This window comes from Papio anubis, chromosome 8, assembly GCF_008728515.1.
Source record: "Papio anubis isolate 15944 chromosome 8, Panubis1.0, whole genome shotgun sequence".
In the NCBI taxonomy this organism is placed as follows: Eukaryota; Metazoa; Chordata; class Mammalia; order Primates; family Cercopithecidae; genus Papio; species Papio anubis.
Genome location: NC_044983.1, coordinates 1,463,821 through 1,482,372, shown reverse-complemented (window position 1 = coordinate 1,482,372; position 18,552 = coordinate 1,463,821). Strand labels below are relative to the sequence as shown.

At 47.8% G+C, this 18,552-nt stretch overlaps 1 protein-coding gene across 1 annotated transcript; it reads right to left on the bottom strand.

Annotated features, from left to right (window-relative positions):
* Positions 1–619: 619 nt before the first annotated feature.
* Positions 620–16,240, bottom strand: LOC116276321 (spidroin-1-like). Its single transcript, XM_031669340.1, has 2 exons — positions 13,717–16,240; positions 620–3,565 (listed from the first exon to the last, which is right to left on the bottom strand). Exon 1 carries the CDS (start codon positions 15,136–15,138, stop codon positions 14,230–14,232), a length of 909 nt encoding a protein of 302 aa, XP_031525200.1. The 5' UTR covers positions 15,139–16,240; the 3' UTR covers positions 620–3,565; positions 13,717–14,229.
* Positions 16,241–18,552: the final 2,312 nt, after the last annotated feature.

Below are 18,552 nucleotides of genomic sequence, written 5' to 3'. Positions count from 1 at the left end.
GTTAGGTCAGGTATCATTCAACGTCACAGTTTTCTCACTGCTGTAATTTCTGAAAGGCGGTTTCATCACTTCCAAGAGGATAGAAGACATGTCCCACTCTGGTGGCATTTCCTGTGCATGGCTGAAGGACCGATCTGCACAGAGCGGCTGTCAGAGGCCGGTGCGTTCTCTGCTCCTCGTGTTTCTATCACCCAACTCTCCTGTAAGCCCGGCAACAAGAGACGTGAGAAAAACATCCTCATGCAAAGCAGCCGGACCCAAAATGAAGAAATGAAAAGATCAATGGATCATTAAGACCCGAAGTCAAGTTTTTAACATACCCCTGACTTTGTGGTTTTAAACTTGCCTGTTTGAGACGTGTAAATACTCACTGACTTATAAAAACGCCAGTCATCAGGCATGCCAGTTGGATTCCAGAGAAAACAGTAGGGGGTGCCTTATCGGGAAGAACAAACGGCTGCTCTTATCTAGACGCTTTCACTTACTGCATGGTTCAGCACACGGCGTTTTTGTGATATGCAGAAACCGTCTTCATAAAAAGTAATTTTCCATTTGCCCAATTAAATAACTACCAAAGCGTATTTCCAAAGAAACTGCACTGCATTGTTCTTCACTTTGCTTAGTTGTTTAAAAAAGTTGACATTTTATTGTGAAATAAAACATACATGCAGAAGAATTCACAAACCGTACATTTGGTAAATGGTTATAAAGCAAACAGCTACATAACCAGATCACAACCGAGCCCTGCCAGCACCCCAGAACCCCCACAGATCCCACCCTAACCACAGCCCCATTCCCTCATCGGGAAATGTGCTTGGTTTTATTTTCAAGCCAACCCATAACCTCACCTCATGTTCCAAGAAAGTCCCACAGTGATATGAGACCAATCTGTTCAGCTATTTTTACAGGGAATTCTTTACAGCCTAAATCCGAAATACTTCCCACTTCTGGGAGCCTGAAACTCACTCCGCCGCTCTTGGCCTCGTCCGGGCAGGAGCTTTCTCACAAACCTGTCGCTCCAGTTCTTAAGAAACCAGATTTTATTAAAAGATTGGGTTTAGGACAATTAGGTCACTGATTAGTCTATCACAGTTGTCTGTGACAAGAACATAAATATTAGAGTTGAGATGTCAATTTTATGAATAAAACCAAAAGCAGAAACCCTAACAAAGGCAAGATGGGGGTTGTTTAGATCAGATGCAAGGGCTTCCGGCCAACAGGCAGATCCAACAGGCAGACAGAGCACTCATGTCCATCCATTTCCTGCTGAAACCCGGTTAAAATTATTTAAGTGTTGAAAGTAGAGAAAGAAGATAGAAGGCAGAAGATAGAAGGCATGGCCGGGTGTGGTGGCTCACGCCTGTAATCCCAGCCCTTTGGGAGGCTGAGACAAAAGGATTGCTCAAGGCCAGGAATTCAAGGCCAGCCTGGGCAACATAGTGAGACCCTGTCTCCATTTAGAAGAAGAAGAAGAAGAATTAAAAGAAGAAGAATTAGAAGAAGGAGGAAGGGGAGGAGAAACAAAATGCTCCAGGGCCAAGACAGTGAAAGGCAGAGGCCACGGCAAAGTCTGAGGGCTGGAGGCTGAGGGACAGACGATGGACGGGTGGACACCGGTGAGGCCAGAGGAGGCTACTTGGAGCCACAGGGAGAGCCTGGGGAGGCTCAGGCATCTCTGAAAGGGGGCATCAGGCGAGGCTGAAAGCAGGAGGCACGGGATCTCCAGGTCCTGCTCCACACCCAGGAGGGCAGGCGGCAGCCCCGGCCCAGCTGGGAGGGCCCAGGAGGCATTGGCCAGAAGACACTGTCATGGAGATTCCGAGGCAGGAACGGGAAGCAGGAGGAGTAAAGGAACAGTGACCTTTGCCGACTTGGATCCAAGAGTTGTGGCAACCAAATTACAGATCCTTCCACCCCATATCCCAGGGGACAGAGTGACAGGTCCTTCCACCCCACACCCCAGGGGACAGAATGACAGGACCTTCCACCCCACACCCCAGGGGACAGAGTGACAGGTCCTTCCACCCCACACCCCAGGGGACAGAGTGACAGGTCCTTCCACCCCACACCCCAGGGGACAGAGTGACAGGACCTTCCACCCCACACCCCAGGGGACAGAGTGACAGGTCCTTCCACCCCACACCCCAGGGGACAGAATGACAGGACCTTCCACCCCACACCCCAGGGGACAGAGTGACAGGTCCTTCCACCCCACACCCCAGGGGACAGAATGACAGGTCCTTCCACCCCACACCCCAGGGGACAGAATTCCTTTCAGGGAAACACACCCACGAGAAAAATCTGCGTGATTCGTGGGTTCCTCAACATGAGACCCATGCGCCTCCCTGGTCATCCCAGGGCCCACAGGCAAACCTCCTTACACCACACACACACACACACACACACACACACACAGACCCCCAGGGTTCCACATCCCTTCTCAGTGCCTTATGCTGAGAAATCAACAGTCAAAGACCACCGGGCAGCCTTCAACACGGAGAAAGAGGCAAAATCAAGTTGTGTGGTCAGAGGAGACAGTGAATGGGGTGGAAGAAAACTTCAACAAAGAAAAGCGATTGTTCAAATGCTTGGGGATGTCTGTCTCCCACCAGTGGAATTGCTGTGACACTCAGTGTGCGTCAGTGTGTGCAGAGGCATCTCCTGTCTCCAGTGGAGACGCTGGGATCAAATTAGTGATGGGTACAAGAACGTTCATCAAACCACCAGAGGAGGAGTGGAGGGCACAGGGCTTTATTATGAACAGGATAGGTCAACAGGATTGGCCCTGGGATTGGACGGGGGTTTGAAGAGAAAGAGGAATCAAGAAAAATCCCAAGAGGTTTGACTTCAACAACTGGAAGGAGAGCAGCCCCTGGTACCGAGATGGAGGTAACAGGAGGAAGAGCACCTTGTCCGGGAAAGCAAAGTCCTGGTGTGGATGCCCAGGTAAGATGTCAGCTGACCCAGTATTCAGGTCTGGGCTGAAGATGAGATTTTGGGAGCTTCTGGGGTATGGATGTGATTTACAGGTGACTTTGCCTGGGAAGATCCTCTCAGAAAAAAATAGCTGGAGAAGAAAGACAGGAGGAGGTTAGGATGATGGGAGGGGGACCAGGATCGGGCTCCAGGATCCCTCCCAAAAAAGCCCTTCTGGAGGAGGGGTTGGTGGAGCAAACGCTGCTGCAGGGCACTGGAGGGATGTGGCCGCCGGCGCCCTGGCAGGGGTGACTGTGGGGGGCAGAGGGCACTGTGGTGGGCCTCGGGCCTTAGAGACAACAGGAAAGAGGAGGTGGGGCGGGTGTGTGTACAAAGTCCTCCTAGGTGGTTTCTCTAGAAAGCGGAGAAGAGGTAGCTGCTGGAGGGGGTGAGATCAGGGGTCTTTTCATGGCAGCAGCTCTCAGCATGGCGTAGACGGACCAGTACCCCTGAGTGTAAGGGGGTGACGGTACCGGGTGGAAGGGGCTTCGGACAGGACGGGGAGATGGTGCAGAGCCTCAATGCTGGTGGGCATGGTCAATGTCATGGTAGGCAGCCTGGGACGTCTCTCAGGATTCCTCCATAAAATCTAGTGGACAGTGAGAAGGAGCGAGAGAGAGAGAGAGAGAGAGACAGCAGTGAGAGTCCGGGCAGATGCGAGTTCGTGACCCAGGGAGGAAGCCTGGCAGAAGGGGCCCCGCTCCTCCAGATCCAGGGATCTGGGACCTAGGAGGGTCTTGGGATCTGTAATGACCGGGAAACACCTGGGGCAGGTTCCACAGCAGCCCCAGGGCACCAAAACCTGGTCCAGGAGGACAGAGATTTGCTGAATCCAGACTCCAAACAGAACTACACAAATGGGAAGGTGTGGAGAGGGACATGGGTCCTGATTTGCAGACTGCGGCCTCCAAGCCTTGGACTGAGGAAGTTAGGAAGAAAGGAGACAAGGAGAATTCAGGGACAGCTGGAGACAAGGCCTGGAGTTGCTTCCAGTCTATGGGAAAAGCAGCAATCTTGTGAGTGGGAGCACCATCTGGAGCTGGGTGGGTGGGAGCATCATCAGGGAGGCTCAGGGCTGGGTGGGAGATGGCCCCGCCCTCCTTCCCCTCCCCTGCACAGCAGACAGGTCTCAGCATCCTGTCCTCAGGGGATACCTCACCTCGCTGCACTTTCGGCTTTTGTTTTTTAAGAGCTTGACTGCAACTCCCTGCCCCCAGATGCTGGCGGTAGGGCTGGAGCCAATGGAGTGGTTGGCCCAGACTCTTCCCCTTCCTGGCCCCAGTTCTGGGGAAGACCTGACCTGGGCCTCCTCTGACCGGTGTCTTAGACCCCAGGGGGATCACACCCACTCCAAAGAGCTAACACCTGAGGACTGCAACCCCTGAAAAAGAAACAAGTTGAGCTGAGGATACTGTTTAAAATTTTATTTGTTTATTTTATTTTATTTTTATTTTTTGAGATGAATCTCTCTCTGTCTCCCAGACTGGAGTGTGGTGGCGCAATCTCGGCTCACTGCAACCTCCGCCTCCTGGGTTCAAGCAATTCTCCTGCCTCAGCTTCCTGAGTAGCTGGGACTACAGGCCCGCACCACCACACCCGGCTAATCTTTGTATTTTTAATAGAGACAGAGTTTCACCACGTTGGCCAGGCTGGTTTCGAACTCCCGACCTCAGGTGATCCACCCGCCTCGGCCTCTCCTGTTTAAAGTTTTAAAACAGATGCACCAAGAATTCATAAAAATAAAACATATTCAAAGAGATAAGGGCAGATACCAGAGACATAAAACAGGGAAGAAGGAATGTCTAGCATCCAATGAAATAATTGAAATAAGGAACATGATGAGGCCAACTGCGGCCAAAGCCAGGTGAGCGGGCTAGAGGCAACTCGCCCAGAAGGCAACAGGAAAAGAGAGAACCTATGAAAGAACGGTTAAAGGTGATTAAGGTAATTAAAGAAGTGGCAATGTACAGATAATGGAGTTCCAGGAACAAAGAGACAAATAAAAATGGAGGAAAAAATACTTGAAGGTAAAATGAGAAAAAATTAAACAAAGATGAAAGCTCTCAAACTGAAAGGGCTTAGAGAGTGTCAAATAGGATGGATGGGAAACTTACCCGTAATTGATAGTGAAACTCAAGAATATCAAAGAAAATTCCAAAAGTTTCTATGAAGAGCAGATCACCAACGAAAGAGTAAGTTTGGTTTCAGAGTTTCCAGCAGCCACACTGGGTGCCAGAAGACACTGGAGTAATATTTTTAAAGACCTCAAGGAAAAGAATTTGACACAGAAGACAGGTGCAGTGGCTCACACCTGTAATCCCAGCACTCTGGGAGGCCGAGGCAGGTGGATCATGAGGTCAGGAGATGGAGACCATCCAGGCCAACATGGTGAAACACCGTCTCTACTAAAAACACAAAAATTAGCTGGGTGTGGCAGCGCATGCCTGTAATTCCAGCTACCAGGGAGGCTGAGGCAGGAGAATCCTTTGAACCAGGGAGTTGGAGGTTGCAGCGAGCCGAGCCGAGATCATGCCACTGCACTCCAGCCTGGGGGACAGAGCAAGACTCCATCTGAGAAATAAATAAATAAATAAAATAAAACATTAAAAAAAGAATTTGACGTAGAATTTTATAGCCAGCTCAACTGTCACTGAAGTATGAGCACACATCAAATTATCTTCCAGTATCAAAGGCCTCAGAAGATCCACTTTTCCAAGACCCACTTTGAAAACGTTCTTCAAGGAAATTAGAAGATAAATAAATCCAGGAGGATGTTGATAGGAACTATGGGTATAAAAAGCTTTAGATCAAATAGATTTTAATAAAGTCTATTGTTATCTAAAAAAGCCAGGACCGGCCGGGCGCGGTGGCTCACACCTGTAATCCCAGCACTTTGGGAGGCCGAGGCAGGCGGATCACGAGGTCAGGAGATGGAGACCATCCTGGCTAACATGGTGAAACCCCATCTCTACTAAAAATACAAAAATTAGCCAGGCATGGTGGAGAGCGCCTGTAGTCCCAGCTACTCGGGAGGCTGAGGCAGGAGAATGGCGTGAACCCGGGAGGCGGAGCTTGCAGTGAGCCAAGATCACGCCGCTCACTCCAGCCTGGGCGACAGAGCGAGACTCCATCTCAAAAAAAAAAACAAACAAAAAGCCAGGACCGAAGTGAGGAGAGAGGATGAAGTACATTTACAACAACACAAAAGTAAATATCTAAACAGAATCAACATGGGAATCCAAAGATTTAATATTAATCTGCTCAGGAAATAAATAGGATTAGATATGTATCAATGTGGATCTTAAACTAAAGGTAACCACTATTAAAATCTATAGAAGAAACTTGGGGAAAAGGAAAGGAATGTAAAAGCCAATTATGAACAAAGGAGGCAGAAATAAAGTCCTGCTGCAACCACAGACACGATCAACTTAATGAGCTAAAACACCAGTATGAAGCTTGGATTTATAAAAAAAGAATCAACAGTTTTCCAAGGAAGCATATTTGAAAGTAAAGGACACTAAAAAGTTTAAAATAAATAGAAAAAGAAGCGCTAGGCAAATTTGAATCAATATAAAACTAGACAGTAGCCCTGCTATCTGCAAAGTCCAAAGCAAAGTAATCACCAAAGAACAGCATGATGTTATATACTTGAAAGAGGAAACAAATGAACAAGATGCAACCATTATGATTCAAAAACTGAATAAATTGAAAACAACAACAAGAAAGGAAATAATGAATATAAGGACAGAAATAAATAAAAGCAAAAACTGGCTGGGTGCAGTGGCTCACGTCTGTAATCCCAGCACTTCGGGAGGCCGAGGCAGGCGGATCCCCTGAGGCCAGGAGTTTGAGACCAGCCTGACCAACATGGCGAAACCCTGTCTCTACTAAAAATGCAAAAACTACCTGGGCGTGGTGGCACGTGCCTGTAGTCCCAGCTACTCGGGAGGATGAGGCAGGAGAATCACTTGAACCTGAGAGGCAAAAGTTGCAGTGAGCCGAGATTGTGCCACTGCACTCCAGCCTGGTGACAAGAGGGAGACTCTGCCTCAAAAAAAAAAAAAAAAAAAAAGCAAAAACTCACACAACTATACAGAGAAAAACGTAAGTTGGTAATTATATTAGATATTTCTTAAAACATATAAAATAGCAGACATCAAAGGTTTGAAATATACAAATTCTAAATCATTATATTTACATAGAATTCTCATCCATTGAAGACTATACTTGTAAAAATGTATAGAATGTTTATACAATTTGATCATATATCATGAAAAATGTATTTAGCAAGAAAGAAATACAATAAACTCTAAAGCAACAAAGTGTGTTCTAACATAACAGTATAATAAATCTTGAAATAAATAACAAAAGGATAGAAGTTTTAAAATACCACATTTTTGGAAAGGAAATGGCATTACTAAATATCCCTTGGGTTTAAAAGTAAATCAGAAGAGGGTTACAAAATATTTAGAACCAAATTAAAATAAAAACAAAAATGTAAAATTTTGTGGGACAATGTTAAATTAGTACTTAAAAGAAATTTTATAATTTCAAATGTATTTACAGGAAGCAAGAAAACTTCAAAATAAAACAAAATATTCAATACAAAAATCTGAAAACTGAATAGAAAAACTGAATAAATTGAAAACAACAAGAAGAAAGGAAATAATGAATATAAGGACAGAAAAAAAAATTATCAAAAAAAAGATTAACCAAAAAAACCCCTTACTTCTCAGAAAGATTAATAAAATAGAGCTTGAACAAGACCAATCAAACCAAAAAACAAGCAAGTAAGAAACAAATCAACAAAATACAGAACAAAAGACCCTGCAGATATAGAGAGATTTGCTAACATAAAAAAGTACATTTTTAAAAACGGTGTATTAGTTAGGAAGTACAGATGAAAGACATATGTTTTTCAAAAATAAAAATGCTGAAATTGTAGCAAGAAGGATTTTTGTAAAAAACAAAGGACGGCCTAGAACAGGCTAACTAAGGAGAAACATAAACTAGAAAGGGATCAAAGACCTAAATGTAAAAAGTAAAACTCTAAAACTCTCAGAAAAAAATACGAGTGTCAATCTTTGCAGTCTCAGGTTAGGCAAAGCCTTTTGTGATACGATCCGAAAACCACAAACAACAAAAGGAAACTTCCAGAAACATCAGTAGAGTGAAAAGACAAGCCCAGCGTGGAAAGAGGTCTGCGCAGACCAGGTGTCTCATAAGTGCTGTGCATCCAGAGTAGACCCAGAACTCTCCACTCCACGGGGTAGGAATTACCCCACTGGGCCAAGCGGACACAGGATGTGAAGCGGCGTTGCTCTCAGGAAAACACATGAAGGGGCCGGGTGCCAGTGAGGACACTCAGCGTCATCAGCCGTCAGGGAAATGGGAATCAAGCCACACCCAGGCACCACCGCACACCCACTGGCATGGCGGTCAGGACGCAGAGGGATAGAGACTGGGGTTGCTGAGGATGTGCAGAGCCCGGAACCCTCATGCACTGATGGAAGCGTAAAGCAGCCAAGAGTGCAGGTGCTTCAGGAAATGCTCTGACAGTTCCTCAGCATCTAACCATAGAGCGAATGTAGGACCCAGCAGTTCCACTCCTGGTGGAATACATAAGAGAGGGGACACCTATGTCCCCACAAAAACATGCCACCATGTTCATCACAGAGTTGTTCATAACAGCCAAAAAGAGGAAACGATGCCAATGGCCATCCACTGACAGACAGCTACATAAAACGTGGTCAGTCCATACTATGGGGTATGATTTGGCAATAAAAGGGCATAAAGTACTGATACACGCTACAACACGGATGAACCTTGAAAACATGATGCTGTGTGAAAGAAGTCAGGTGCACAAGGCTATGTATTGTATGATTTCCCTTAGAGGAAATGTCCAGAATTGGCAAATCTGCAAAGACAAAAAGATTAGCCGTTGCCTAAGGTCAGGGAGGAGGACTGCTAAGGGGATCGGGTCGGGGTCGGGGGCGGGAAACGGGGAATAGCTACTAATGGGTACAAATTCTTTTTTTTTTTTAGTTGATAAAAACGTTCTAAAATTGATTGTGGTGGTTTCGCAATTCCATGAATACTAAAACCGGCTAAATACACTTTAAACGGGTGAATTTTACGGTATGTGAATTATAGTTCAGGAAAGCTGTTAAAATAAAAATAAACGAACTGCTTCCTTTTGGAGAAAACGGGACAGAAGAAATAGAGAGAAGACATTTCTCTGAGCATAGCATTTTGAATAGTTTTAACTTTTGGAATCATGACATTTTACATATTCAAATAATAAAATTATCAAGAATTGGGGAAAATGCTACAATAGAATGCCAACAAAGGAACCCAAGTGTCTTTCAAACAATTAGCCATCATCTGAAAGAGAGTTGGGACAAAATTTAAGTAATTTTTGAAGACAGCACTTTGACTGCATACCCTCAGACTAAAGAAAAAAGCTGCAAACAGATCTGGAAGTCTCAATGCGTTTGTTTCTTGTGGTCCTGTGGGTGGAGCCATTCCAAACCTGCTCTGTGTTATGGCATGTTTGAGCCACGCGTGATGCTCCCTCTGCAGCTGTGAGCCGGGGTGGTCACCATGCAAGACAGGACACACAGGAGTGAGGTGGGTAAGGAAGTGCCGTGGGGCTGGGTTGTAGCGGAGGTAGAAGGGTCTGGAGGTTCTGATGGCCCACTAGCAACAAGCACTTCTCCCACTCACATCTTAACTTCAAATCCCATTCCTCACTAAAAAGAACCAGAATTCTCAGAGAAAGGGCTGGATTCAGTGGCACAGCAGAGAAGGTGCATCTGCTGCATAGAAAATAAGGACGTGGTCGCGTGCGTGGCTCACGCCTTTAATCCCAGCATTTTGGGAGGCAGAACTGGGCGGATCACAAGGTCAACAAATTGACACCATCCTGGCCAACAAGGTGAAACCCCATCTCTACTAAAAATACAAAAATTAGCCAGACGTGGTGGCGTGTGCCAGTTGTCCTAGCTATTCAGGAAGCTGAGGCAGGAGAATCGTTTGAACCCAGGAGGCAGAGGTTGCAGTGAGCCAAGACCGCACCACTGCACTCCAGCCTGGCAATAGAGTGAGACTCTGTCTCAAAAAAAAAAAAGAAAAAAGCAAGCAAGAAAGAAAAGAAAAGAAGGACGTGCTCCATATACACCATGGAATACTATGCAGCCATAAAAAAGGATGAGTTGAAGTCCTTTGCAGGGACATGGATGAAGCTGGAAATCATCATTCTGAGCAAACTGTCACAAGGACAGAAAACCAAACTCCGCATGTTCTCACTCATAGTTGGGAATTGAACAATGAGAACACTTGGACACAGGGTGGGGAACATCACACACTGGGGCCTGTCAGGGGGGGGGGGGAGGGGGGAGGGAGAGCATTAGGAGAAATACCTAATGTAAATGACGAGTTGATGGATGCAGCAAACCAACACGGCACACGTATACCTATGTAACAAACCTGCACGTTGTGCGCATGTACCCTAGAACTTAAAGTATAATAAAAACAATAACAATAGAAAGAAATGCAGACATGTAAAAAAAAAAAAAAAAAGAAAGAAAGAAAAAGAAAATAAGGATGTACTCAACACAAGGACTGGTCCAAAGAAAGATGCTGGAACAGCCTGGACAGACCCCCACAGCAAACCTGGAACAACGGAAGCAGCAACGTCTATCAGAACAACAATCAGTTATAACCCACTATAAATAGAAGAACGTTGCCGAACAGAGAATCCATGAGCCCACAGGGATAGTAAACAAACACTGGGAAGAAAGTAGCCCTTCTTTATCGAATGCTGTGAGAAGTGACGGAGGTGGAAAATCAACACATTGAACCGTCACCATAACGGTTGACCCAGCTGAATGCAAACGTGATTGAACCCTCACCGTAACGGCTGACCCAGTTGAGTGCAAACGTGACTTGGTGCCAGTGAGGCCAGCTTGGGGCAGGAGGAGGCTTTACGGGCAGACAGGGCGTTCTCAGCCTCAGCAGATCTCCCGCAAGACACCCAACGACGAGGAAAATCAGTGACTATTCAGAGGAGGAACCACCTTATCGGGGACCAAAATTAACACTGCCAATCAGGGCAGGCTGACAGACGCCTCTGTGTTCTGTATCTCAAGGACATTGTTTACAGAGCACTCCAGCTGGAAATACGTAACTCGAAATCAACCCTGACAAAATACCAGACCAAACCAAACTGAGGGCACGCTTTAATACAACCGGCTGGTATTTTTTCAAAAATATCACTGCCGTTAAAGACAAAGACAGGCTGAAGAACTGCAACAGATTAAAGAATAAAGAGATGTGATTACTAAATAGAGGATGTGATCTGGTACTCCGTCCTGGACCAAGAAAAAAAAAAAGGATAGGAAAGAAACTGTCAAAGTTAGAATGAAAACTGTAGATGAGATAAAAAGTACTGGCTCCACGTTACAGTTCTTGAATTGATAGCTTGTGTGGTTACATAAGATAATATCCTTATTCTTAGGAAATAAACACTAACTTTTTTTTTGTTTGTTTGTTTTTGTTTTTTTTTAGACATAGTCTCACTCTGTCACCCAGGCTGGAGTACGGTGGTGCCATCTCGGCTCACTGCAACCTCCACCTGCCGGGTTCAAGCAATTCTCCTGCCTCAGCTTCCCTAGTAGCTGGGATTACAAGCGTGCACCCGGCTAACTTTTTGTATTTTTAGTAGAGACGAGATTTCACAATGTTGGCCAGGCTGGTCTCGAACTCCTGGCCTCAGGTGATCCACCCGCCTCGGCCTCCCAAAGTGCAGGGATGACAGATGTGAGCCACCGTGCCCAGCCAATAAACACTAAAGTATTAAGGAGTAAGGGATACAAAGTAAGGTAGGGGAAAGAAAGAAAGAGAGAGAAAGAGGCAAGGAGAGAGAGACAGCGGGAAAGGGAGAGAGAGACAGAGGGAAAGGGAGAGAGACTGCTATGACATGCGGCAAAAAGTTAAAAATGGATAAATATGCTTAAAGAGTATATGGAAGGTTTGTTTTTTTTCCCTTCAAATTTCTGTAAGTTTGAAATTAATTCAAAATAAGCCAAAAAAAAAAAAAAAAAAAAAAAAGGGAACAGAGTAACTTCCTTTAAACAAGGAGGCCTCCTTTTGAAGCTGCAGCATCTGAGACACAGGTGACGAGTCCAGGCCCCCCAACTGTCTCCCCTCCCAGCCAAGATGATTTTTAAAAGTCCACAGTTGCAAACTGTTAGTGTCTCCTAGGGAGGGTTTTCTCATCATTCCCATGGTTAACATGCTTAGCAGGTTAACACTTTTCATCCTGTGTGTTTAGGAACCTGTGAGAAAGGGTAAAGGTCAACACGGCAGGTGGGGTGCTTCCTGCACTGCTGCCAACAGGCTGGTGTTTTTCTTGCGTGACGGGATCCCAGGCTGGCGGCCCAGGGCTGTGCCACCCATTGCTGCCCGTGCCTGAGTGTGGATGTGGATCCTCATGCCTGCCCCTCATGGTGCCAACAGCAGGTGCCCCTGTAGGCATCAGGACTACATTTCAAGCAAAAACGAGGCAGGAAGGGGTGGGAAGGTGTCCTCGACCCAGCCTTGCATTCACTTGCAAAGGAAACTCACTCAGCCACAAGCCCTCCCTTCTCAGTGGCCAGAACAGTGCTGCGTGCACACCAAGGGCCAGAAGACAGACACCAGCTGGCAGAGGACTGGCTGACCAGGGACCCACGCTGGCAGGACGCAGTTCCAGTCCTGCAACTAGCTCCAAATTAAAATGTAAAAAGCCACATTTAGCAAATGAGATTTTTCCTGAGCTTTATTTTTTTTAAGGGCTGCATGCTTTCTATGTGAGATAATCTGAAATTACAGAAAACACACAATGGGAATATCGCATGGTGGCCTCGACCTTTCTAAGCTTTGGCTGTTGCACAAAACCACTCTACGTCTCCAACGTTCTGTGCTCTGTGGTTGTTTTGGGTGGAAACAAAATCTCTGGGGTTGACCAGATATGCTTGGAAATTCCTTGTAACCAATGAAACTGCGGCTAAAATGCACTGTGTTCCAATTGGGATTTTGCATTTCACATATTATTTTTGAAAAACAACACAGAAAATGCGAAAGCTACAAGGACTATAAAAGTTTTCTATGTAGGCCGGGCACGGTGGCTCATGCCTGTAACCCCAGCACTTTGGGAGGCCAGTATGGGAGGACTGCCTGAGCCGAGGAGTTTGAGACCAGTCTGAGCCAGAGAGCAAGACCGGCATTTCTACACAACAAATTTAAAAATTAGCTAGGCATAGTGACATGCACCTGTGATCCTAGCTACTTTGGAGGCTGAGGCAAGAGGATCGCTTATGCCCAAGAGTCTGAGGTTGCGGTGAGCCGTGATCACGCCACTGCACTCCACGCCACTGCACTCCACGCCTGGCCAACAGAGACCCTGTCTTGAATTTAAAAAAAAAAAAAAAAAAAAGTTTTTTCTGTAAAGTTTAGGCAGAAACTTTTCAGATTGAGACTTGACATTTAATAACTTTCTGTAATAATGGAGGATTTTAACTTTGGTTCAATTTTTGGAATCTTTCGAAGGGTTTGAGGTTGCAGGTATCAAACCCTGCAGGAATGGGCTATGCACAGCTTCAGGCGGGCTGGAGTGCAGCTGAGGCTGCCAAGTGTGAAACAGCGCAACAGTAAAAGCAAAATACACGCAGTGACAAGAGAAAAGAAGTGAATTCACACCGTGGGCCTGCAGATGTGGAAATGAAGCGTTACTGAGGCCAGGCGCCTGTGCTCTGGGGTTCCTGGCCAGGCTCCCAGAAGGAAGGGTGTGGTTTCTTTTTCCTCTTGGACGGCTGGCTCCGGGCCCTGGATACCTCGGAGTCAATTCCAGACATTTGGGGTTGAGTCACCAGAAGAAAGAAAAGAGAGACATCTGAATTGTTCACATCACTGTATTTTAAACATGTTTAGGCAAGTATATTTTTGTTACTAAAATAGTAAATACATTTTACTAATAGTGGAGTACATTTTTGTTACTAAAAAGGAAAAAAGTTATTCAAAATGATAAATATTGAATTAATAAGCTCTTGCATTAGAAGAAAATAGGAAGAAAGTTAGCAAAGGAAGGGGTGAACTGAAAGCGTCGACATGCATTCGTGAAAGTCCAGGTGCGGTTTATTCTGATTTACTCTGAGGTGAGCTGAAATCAGGACTGCAGGGCTGGCGACGCATCTGTGACAAGGCTGGATAGACTCAGGGGTGCCCGCCCCACCCTCCTCCTGCAGCCACTCCCCCAGGGCAGGCCTCCTGTCCGGGGAGCCAGGCTGTTGGCATGTCACACAAAATCACGTGTGCTGGGTTCTGCACAGAGCAAAGCCAGGTGTGCAGCACAGGGCAGGCTGTCTGGCTCTCGAAGACCCCGCAGTGGAGCCCCTGCAGCCTGGGCATGTTCTGACCCCAGAGGTGGCAGCTTCCTGCAGTCCCCCGACCTGTCATTCCTGTCCCGTGACTTACAGAAAGGGGAAGCTCCTGGGAGATCCTGGGTGACACCTGGGACTCTGCCCTTCCTTCCTGGGCTGCTGTGTGAGGGGGGCCGGGGTCTGGAGACCCTGTGGGCTGCCCCAACACCAACACCCCTGCCTGTGCTCCTCTTGTGGCGTGGGTGCATCCTGTCCTTACTGCCAAAGCCACAGCAGGGGTGTGGGGAGCCTGTGCATCTGACCGGTACCTGTCTAACCCCACACCGCCTGTGCCACCATAATCTGACTGGTACCTGTCCAACCCCACACCGCCCATGCCACCGTAATCTGACCGGTACCTGTCCAACCCCACACCGCCTGTGCCACCATAATCTGACCGGTACCTGTCCAACCCCACACCGCCTGTGCCACCGTAATCTGACCAGTACCTGTCTAACCCCACCGCCTGTGCCACTGTATGTAATCTGACCGGTACCTGTCCAACCCCACCGCCCACGCCACCATAATCTGACCGGTACCTGTTTAACCCCACACCAGCTGTGCCACCATAATCTGACCGGTACCTGTCTAACCCCACACCGCCCATGCCACCGTAATCTGACCAGTACCTGCCTAACCCCACATCGCCTGTGCCACCATAATCTGACCGGTACCTGTCTAACCCCACCGCCTGTGCCACCATAGGATCAGAGCACGAAGGAGAGCCCAGGAGGCACACCTGACACACTTAGCGGCTGAGCCGCAAGCCTGACGAGTGGGAGACCCCTGCGGTTCAGTGGCGTGAGGGCAGAGCGACGGGGCCCCTCTGCTTCTGTGTGAGCACACGCGCATGGAACAAGACTTCTGACCTGGTCAAACACTTCACACACACATAATGGAGGAAACTTTTGGCGTGCTATCAAATGCTTTGTCACACGCACACAACATCTCCGTCCCAGCATGGAGGAAAGGCAGCTGACCCTGGCCGACCCCACCCCAGGCTGGTCCCCACCAGAGGCCCAAGCGTTTCCCCTTCCAGCCACACAGTTTCCAGTGGCCACCATTCTTTACTGAGGACGTCACCTCCAGCCGCTGGTCTTGCCAGGTACCCTGTGCGAGGGTGAAACTGGCTGCCCAGTCTCCCAGCCCTGCCCTTATCGTGGTAAATACGCCCTTCAGCAGACATCCCCATGTCAGCCCTTGGGTCTGTTCCCTGCAGGGCCCTGCCTGGCAGCCCTGGGTACCACTGGCTCATCCACTCCCCACTGCCAAGCAGCCATCCCATGCCAGGGACACGGGGCTTAGAATCAATCAGAGAATAAAACAGATGCAACCTTGTGTGGAATTCACAAAATTCTGACACGGGAGAGAACCACATTCACCGGGTGCTGGTGCTGTGGTGTGACCGTGTCCCGCCAGAATTCACATGACGTTGTAATTGCCATTGCGGTGGTACTAAGAGGTGGGCCCCCTACCCTTGCAAATGACTTCATGCCTCATAAAAAGGCAGCGGGGAACTGGCTGAGGCCTCTTGACCTTTCATCCCCTCCGCCACATGAGGATGCAGTGTTCCCAGCAGAAACTAATCTGCCCACACTTTCATCTTGGACTTCCAGCTTCCAGAACTGTGAGAAATGCTTTTTTTTTGGACAGAATCTCACTGTGTCACCCAGGCTGGAGTGCAATGGCGTGATCTTGGCTCACTGCAACCTCTGTCTTCCAGGTTCAAGCAATTCTTCTACCTTAGCCTCCCAAGTAGCTGGGACCACAGGCATGCGCCACCACCCTGGCTAGTTTTTTTGTATTTTTAGTAGAGATGGGGTTTCACCATGCTGGCCAGGCTGGTTTCAAACTCCTGACCTCAAATGATCCGCCCATCTCGGCCTCCCAAAGTGCTGGGATTACAGGCGTGAGCCACCATGCCTGGCCTGAGTGTCTGTTCTTTATAAACTACCCAGTCTCAGGTGTTTTGTTATAGCGGCCCACACTGCCTGAAACACGACTTTCTGTGCTAAATGCTGTGTTGAAGAGCCCAGCCCTGGCGCTGGAGGCTGTGCCCGAGGCAGGCATGGCTGCCCACGAGCTGCATCACCTTGGGCACGTCACCAGCTCCGAGCCCCGAGGCTCCTCGGCTGAAGTGGAATCAACAGGGCCTATTTCGTTCACGCTGTCAGGGCGAAGAAAGCGGAAAACCATGTCCCTTAAGCACAATACCTGGTAAAAAAAATCTCACACTGAACTGCCACCATGACAACTCCAGTGTCACCCAAGGAGCCTGGACACCGAGAAGAGCAGAAGCCTGTGCGGCCCAGCCCCTGCAGCGTGGTGAGGAGGCTGCACCAACCCTTGGTCTTCAGTCACTCAACTTCCTTGGCCCATTCTGTTTCCCAGCTTAAGAAACAAAACAAAACGTGGGAATGGAGAAGGATTTCACTACCGAAAGAAAAAGTGCAGTGACAAGTGATCACACGGAAGACAAGCTGGAGAGCCACGTCCTGGCTAAAGACAGGGTCATTTTCTATCCGGGCCACCTGCCATCAGGTGGAGTTAAGGCCGATATTGCACAATCTTCCTAGTTTTCGAGCAGTTCCAGAATTCCTGTTATGTGAACTCGCCTCGTTTAACACTTGCTGTAACTCTCAATAGACGATGTGAAGCACGCAGTGCACACGTGCAGATGGATGCTGGCCAATGTGGGCTGCTGAGTGGGCCGGGCCCAGGCTCACGCCAACCTGGCACCAAGAAGTCAGAGCTCGTGAATGTCACCTGCACCACACGCTCCACTATGGATCCGTCCCCTCCCACTGCCGGTCGGGGAGACTGAGGCCAGTGAGGACCACGGGAAAGTGCTGTGCCGTCTGGAAGGGGTCCGGATCATAACAGTTCACAAAGCCTTTTCTACCCACAAGCCCCCAACTTTAGGCTCTGCACTGAGGGGTCCCTGGACCAATGTGTGGGTGACACTGGACGGAGCGAGTGAGCCTGTGCTTCTCTACGGCGCCTCCATCCCTGTGCATCCAAACGTGCCTATGAAGCTACAGGAGGTAAAGTGTGGACCCCGGGGAAGGTCAAAGTCCTAGTGGAGGTGAGATAAAAATTAGGCTGTCCACTTCCACCTCCAAACCGAATTCTGAACACATGACGATTTATCATTATATTTTCTATCTCCAACATAAAACATTCACAGCAATGTGAATAGGTTAGTTATTTTGAGAGAGAGGAAGATATCGTTTGGGTTCTGTAAACATCAGTCACTTTATCACGCCTCTGTCTGGCTGAAAAACACCAGCTCCTGCTGACTCCACAAGGGCGCGGCTGCAGAGGATGCCAGGCTGTGGGGTTTCCAGCTAAAAGTTGCAGCAGGGACACCATTTGCTGGATGGGTTTAAGATTAAAATCGCTTTGTAAAATGTCATAAATAGGTTACTATACACCGTGATCAATCAAGTTAAAGCACCACCAATCAAAATACACTGCTCTGGGCTGGGTACAGTGGCTCATGCGTGTAATCCTAGAACTTTAGGAGGCCAGGGTTGGCAGATCACTTGAGATCAGGAGCTGGAGACCAGCCTGGCCAACATGGTGAAACCCTGTCTCTAGAAAAAATACAAAAAATTAGCTAGGCGTGGTGGTGGCGCCTGTAATCCCAGCTACTTGAGAGGCTGAGGCAGGAGAATCACTGGAACCCGGGAGGTGGAGGTTGCAGTGAGCCGAGATCGTGCCGCTGGTCTCCAGCCTGGGAGCCAGAGTGAGGCTCTGTCTCAGAAAAACAGAAACAAAACAAAAACAAGACAGTGTTCTGAGAGTTCCACGAAACATACGGAACATAATCACACAGGATTCTCACGAGCAGCCGACGTTTTCCACGTACATTTCAAAGGTGCTTTTGATAAAAATAAACTTTGAATTTCAATTGCACGTTTATGTCAAAACACACACACACACACACACACACACACGCAATTCTGTACGTCTGGTAACAAAATTGCTAAATTGGTGTATAACTTCTACCTGGGTATAAAACAGTAGGAACAATGTACCTTGGGACTCATCATCAGGCAGCTCATTGCCACGAGCTGCTGCCGGACTATTCTAGGGACCCCAGGACCCTGCAGTT